General features: G+C 46.1%; 1 protein-coding gene across 1 annotated transcript; it reads right to left on the reverse strand.

Moving 5' to 3' along the window:
* Nucleotides 1–1,191: 1,191 nt before the first annotated feature.
* Nucleotides 1,192–5,412, reverse strand: LOC143776529 (protein NYNRIN-like). The gene is made up of 2 exons (XM_077265988.1): nt 2,548–5,412; nt 1,192–2,183 (listed from the first exon to the last, which is right to left on the reverse strand). The coding sequence occupies exons 1-2, from the start codon at nt 5,278–5,280 to the stop codon at nt 2,049–2,051; spliced, it is 2,868 nt and encodes a 955-aa protein (XP_077122103.1). The 5' UTR covers nt 5,281–5,412; the 3' UTR covers nt 1,192–2,048.
* Between the last annotated feature and the right edge of the window lie 210 nt (nt 5,413–5,622).

Raw genomic sequence — 5,622 nt, forward strand, 5'->3', positions numbered from 1 at the left:
TATATAAACATAAAGATTATTATTTATTATTTACTAGCTGAAGAGCCCGGCGTTGCCTGGGCATAGTAAATATCTGTGGTTAGTTATAGCACCTCACTTCTCTTATTTTCCCATCACGCCTCTCATTTTCTCCCTCACACCTCTCATTTTCCCCCTCACTCCTCTCATTCCCCCCCTCACTCCTCTCATTCCCCCCTCACACTTGTCATTTCGACCTCACATCTGTCATTTTCCGATCACTCCACTATTTTCCCTCACTCCTCTCATTTTGCACTCACACCTTTTCATTTTCACCTCGCACCTCTCATTTTCCCCTCAGTATATACATGTTTGTCATCTCTCTTATATATAGTATACACCTGTATGTCATCTCCTGTATATAGTATATACCTGTATGTCATCTCCCCTGTGTATAGTATATACCTGCTGTATGTCATCTCCTCCTGTATATTGTATATACCTATGTGTCATCTCCTCCTGTATATAGTATATACCTGTATGTCATCTCTTCTGTATATAGTACATACCTGTATGTCATCTCCCCTGTATATAGTATATACCTGCTGTGTCATCTCCTCCTCTATATACCTATGAGTCATCTCCTCTTTTATATAGTATATACCTGATGTATGTCATCTCCTCCTGTATATAGTATATGCGTGTGTCATCTCCTCCTGTATATACCTGTATGTCATCTCCTCCTATATATAGTATATACCTGTATGTCATCTCCTTTTGTATATAGTATATACCTGTAAGTCATCTTCTCCTGTATATAGTATATACCTGTGAGTCATCTGCTCCTGTATATAGTATATACCTGTGTGTCATCTCCCCTGTATATAGTATATACCTGCTGTATGTCTTCTCCTCTTCTATATACCTATGAGTCATCTCCTCTTTTATATAGTATATACCTGATGTATGTCATCTTCTCCTGTATATAGTATATGTGTGTCATCTCCTCCTGTATATAGTATATACCTGTATGTCATCTCCTCCTGTATATAGTATATACCTGTGAGTCATCTGCTCCTGTATGTCATCTCCCCTGTATATAGTATATACCTGCTGTGTCATCTCCTCCTCTATATACTGTTGGGGTGGTCTGCAAGTCAGACCAGTCAGGAATATTGGATGGCTGCCAAATGAGTCGATTCTCCGGAGAAAGTGATGGACATAGACAGATGTGGTATCTGAACATTGCCATATTTATTACAGGAAGGGCATCCAGTTATATACACGTTTGAGTAGGCGTATGCATTATGTCCACCAATCAGCTGTTTATTACATATGAAATCGTCCTATAATTTATCAGGTCTAATTCCTAATAAGGACATCTCTGAGCAGGTGACTATGACATAAGGGGTAACTCAGGTTTATCCATGTCAGGTGCTAAGGGTCTAAGTCTTATCTTTATTAGACCTAGCTCTGGTCAACAACTTTAATCAGAAGTCAGCAGGTATGACTTAGCAAAGCCTCAGACATGTCAAGACATATTCTGTCAGCCTAAGAACCCCATATGTGAATTATAGGCCACATTAAGGTGGTCCCTGATTTCCCTATCAGTCCCCCCTTTTGAGATTAGATATGATTCTACCCCTTACCCATAGGTGCTGTCACCGGCCTAGTGCCAATGTCGGACTTTCTTGTCAATTCTTCAGCCGAATCCCCCATAGGCTGGGGAGATCATATCCTATTCTCAATTACAGAATTTCATATATTCATTAGTGTCAAATTTTATGTGTGTGATTTAACTGATGGCATCTTTATTTGTCTGTGGAGTGATTTACCAGGTTTGTCAGTGCTTCCCTAGTATATTTTAGAAATCTTTGTCGATTATAACAAATGTAATGTATCCAGTCCATATTTTTCACAAAGTCAAGTCTAAGTGGGGCTATTTTATTATCAGCGTCGCACTGGCTTGTCCGAGCCGTTTGTCTTCTCTGGGGAAGGGTCATCAGCATCATCAGGAGCAGGATGGTCACTCTTCCGTTCCAGGATCTTGCAGTGGCTTGCATGGATCCAGGTGGGCTTCCCCTCAAGCTTTACTGATGTGGCTGTGGTGAGGAGGACTTGGAAGGGTCCGTCAAACCTCGGCTCCAGAGGCTTCCTTGTGTGTCTTTTGACCACCACCCAATCTCCAGGCTGTAGAGAGTGGGTTCCCTCTCGGCTCTCTGGGTCTGGAATAGAATCAAACACTTGTTTATGCACGAATGAGAGCCTCTTTTGAAGGCTCTGGACATAGCTGGTGAGGCTGTCACACTGAAGCTGCAGTGTCTGTGGGAAGTACAGGCCTAGTCTTGGTGCTGACCCAAACAAAACCTCAAAGGGGGACACCTTTGTCTTCCTGTTAGGCGTGTACCTGATGGAGAACAGAGCTAAAGGCAAACACTCTGTCCATGGTTTCCCCAGTTCCTCACTCGCTTTCTGGATTTTTAGCTTAAGTGTACCATTTAGCCGTTCTACCTTGCCACTAGCTTGTGGTCTGTAGGGGGTGTGAAACGCCTGTGTAACCCCTAACATTTGCATGACATTTTGCATTACCTCTCCAGTGAAGTGGGTACCTCTGTCAGATTCTATGGTTTCAGGCAGTCCGAATCTACAGAAGACTTCTGACATCAATTTCTTTGCAGTGGCTCGTGCAGTAGCTTTTGGCATCGGGAAAGCTTCCGGCCACCCTGAGAAGAGGTCAACACACACAAGACAATATTCATACGTTCCTACCTTGGGAAGCTGTATGAAGTCAATCTGCAGTCGTTGAAACGGGTAGAGGGGCTTAGGTGTGTGTTTTTGTGGTACTTTCACTACACTGCCTGGATTGTGTTGTGCACATGTGAGACATGCCTGTGTAAACCTAGTAGCAACCATTGTGAAACCAGGTGCGACCCATTGCTTCTCCACCAGAGCACACATGCCGTTCTTAGACAGGTGCGTTGGACCGTGGGCCGCTTGGGCCATTGCAGGATACAGAGATCTTGGCAGACACACCCGCTGTCCCACCTTCCACAAACCTCCGTGCTCCTGAGCTCCAGCCTTCGACCAGACCTTTTTCTCTTCCCCGGTTGCTTGCCGAGTCAGAGCCTGTAAGATACTCAAGTCCAACTGGTTACACTCAGTGCTTACCATGATCAGTGGGGTGGCCGCAGGGGTCTCGTGTCGCCGTGGTTTCCTTGCAGCTTCCTTGGCTGCTCTGTCTGCTTTGTCGTTGCCTCGTGCTTCGTTGGTCGCAAGCCTGGTGTGTGCCTTTACCTTAACTATGGCAACCTCCTTTGGAAGTAGTAGTGCATCCATTAGCTGCTTGATGAGGTGCCCATGCTTAATAGGAGTACCTGTTGATGTAAGAAAGTCTCTTGCCCTCCATATGGGGCCGTAGTCATGTGCGACTCCAAAACCGTACCTGGAGTCTGTGTAAATGGTGTAGCGTTTACCTTCAGCCCCTTTAAGCGCTTCAATGAGTGCCGTCAGCTCCGCCTCCTGCGCCGACATATGAGGAGGGAGTGGTTCAGCTTTTACTACCTCATGCTGTGTGACCACTGCATACCCAGTGTAGAACCGGCCATCCTCTCCGATGCTCCTTGAACCATCTACAAAAAGCTCAACATCTGGATTAGTGAGAGGTACATCAGAAACATGTGAAAACCCTGCAGTTTCTTGAGCCATAAGGGCTATACAGTCATGCTCATGGTATGCATCAAATAGCTCTTCTTCTGTCAAATTTTGCAAAAACAGTGGTTTTCCTTGGCCTATCTCCTTTTCCCCCCCTTTTGAATCCACTACATCAATTGGAATGAGAGTAGCTGGGTTCAAAGTCATACATCTTTTTAAGGTGACATTGGGAGGCATTAGGAGTGCACATTGTAGTCTGAGGTGTCTGGCTACAGCAATGTGCTTAGGTTGGACCTGGCTGAGTATGCTGTGTAGATCATGTGGAGTGTAGACAGTGACTTGATAGTCAAGCACAATCTCTGATGCCTTGTCTAGCAGAAGTGAGACTGCCGCTACTGCTCGAACACATGATGGGGCTCCTCTAGCAACAGGATCTAACCGGGCAGAGTAGTATGCAACAGGCCTGTTCTGCTGGCCATGTTTCTGAGCTAGGACACCTGTAGCATGTCCCTGCATTTCTGTGCAGTACAAAAGAAAAAGTTTCGCATAATCTGGGGTGCCTAGGGCTGGAGCAGAGACAATTGCTAGTTTTAGTGAGTAGAAACTGTCTAAGGCTTCCTGACTGAGGAGAAAAGGCTGTGTGGGCAGACAATCATAGAGTGGCTGCATGAGAATGGATGCAGAGCGAATCCAAGGCCTACAATATGATGCCAGACCCAAAAAGGTGCGGAGATGTTGGACACCTGTGGGAGGCGTCAACAGTTGGATTGCCTTTTTCCTGTCCTCAGTCAGGTGGCGTGCTCCCTGTGATATGCAATGTCCCAGAAATACAACCTTTAACTGACAAAACTGTAGCTTTTCTCTCGAAGCTTTACACCCTTTGGAAGCAAGGTGCAGAAGCAGTGAGATTGTAGCTTCACAGCATACATCTCTGTTTGGGGCACAAAGGAGAAGGTCATCCACATACTGGAGTAAGACGACCTCAGCATGTGGAACGATCCAATCCTGCAAAACAAGTTGCAAAGCAGCCGTATACAAGGTTGGAGAGTTGTGAGCCCCCTGCGGTAGCACCATCCAAGTATACTGCTGGCCCCTGAAAGTGAAAGCAAAAAGATATTGACAGTCCTGGTGTAAAGGCACAGAAAAGTAAGCATTTGCAAGGTCAATGCAGGAGAAACAAGCTGCAGTTGTCGGGATTTGTGACATGATGGTGTGTGGGTTCGGTACCACTGGTGTGAGTAATTCAGTGACTGCATTTATGGCTCTAAGGTCATGGACCATTCTGTAGGTGACCGGCTCCCCTTTTCTACCCTTTTTCTTTACTGGGAATAAGGGGGTGTTTGCTACAGACTTTGTAGGTTTTATGGCCCCAGAAGCAATTAGATCTGTGATATTCTTCCCTATTGCTTCTTCCTGAGCAGAACTTAGAGGATACTGCCTAACTTGCGGAGGCTGCGCCCCTGGCTTCAAGTTAATCATTACCGGAGGAACAGGCATATGTCCGATATCAGTCTTGGACTTTGCCCACAGCACGTCTGGGACCTGTGCCAGTGATTCGTCTGCTTCAGGAGGGGAGAGGGAGTCTGTCACATGCAGGCACGCTAGCACTGTACACAGTGCGGATTCCGGGATCCCAGCTGTCAACTTAACAGTACCGTCAGGTTCGTACATGATGTGTGCTTGTATTGCCTGTAGTACGTCAGAGCCTAGCAGATTGACAGGTGACTTGTCACTGATCAGTAGTCTGGCAAGGCAAGTGTGGTCAACTAAACGGAGGGGCAGTGGTTTAGTCAGTTTGCATTCTTGGATCAATCCCTCAAAGCCTTGAGTGTAGAGGGTGTCATCTGATATGTCTGATGATGTGACATGTTCCTGGCGGATTACTGTTTTGGCTGCCCCCGTATCTACCAGGAATGGGATTTTTCTACCATCTGGGAGATGTACTGGGACTACCCCTTGTGGGCTTGTCTGTGTGCGTGCCCTGAGGGGGTAGATGGCTACGGGGTTGCCTGT

The sequence above is a fragment of the Ranitomeya variabilis genome, chromosome 5 (genome assembly GCF_051348905.1).
Source record: "Ranitomeya variabilis isolate aRanVar5 chromosome 5, aRanVar5.hap1, whole genome shotgun sequence".
NCBI classification, from domain to species: domain Eukaryota; kingdom Metazoa; phylum Chordata; class Amphibia; order Anura; family Dendrobatidae; genus Ranitomeya; species Ranitomeya variabilis.

Bases quoted from the DNA above. Each gene is read 5' to 3' on its own strand.
- LOC143776529 (XM_077265988.1), bottom strand. From the start codon at position 5,280: ATGTACGAACCTGACGGTACTGTTAAGTTGACAGCTGGGATCCCGGAA. The intron at 2,184-2,547 runs GTAATGCAAAAT...ATTCTATTCCAG, and splicing joins GTACCCACTTCACTGGAGAG to ACCCAGAGAGCCGAGAGGGA.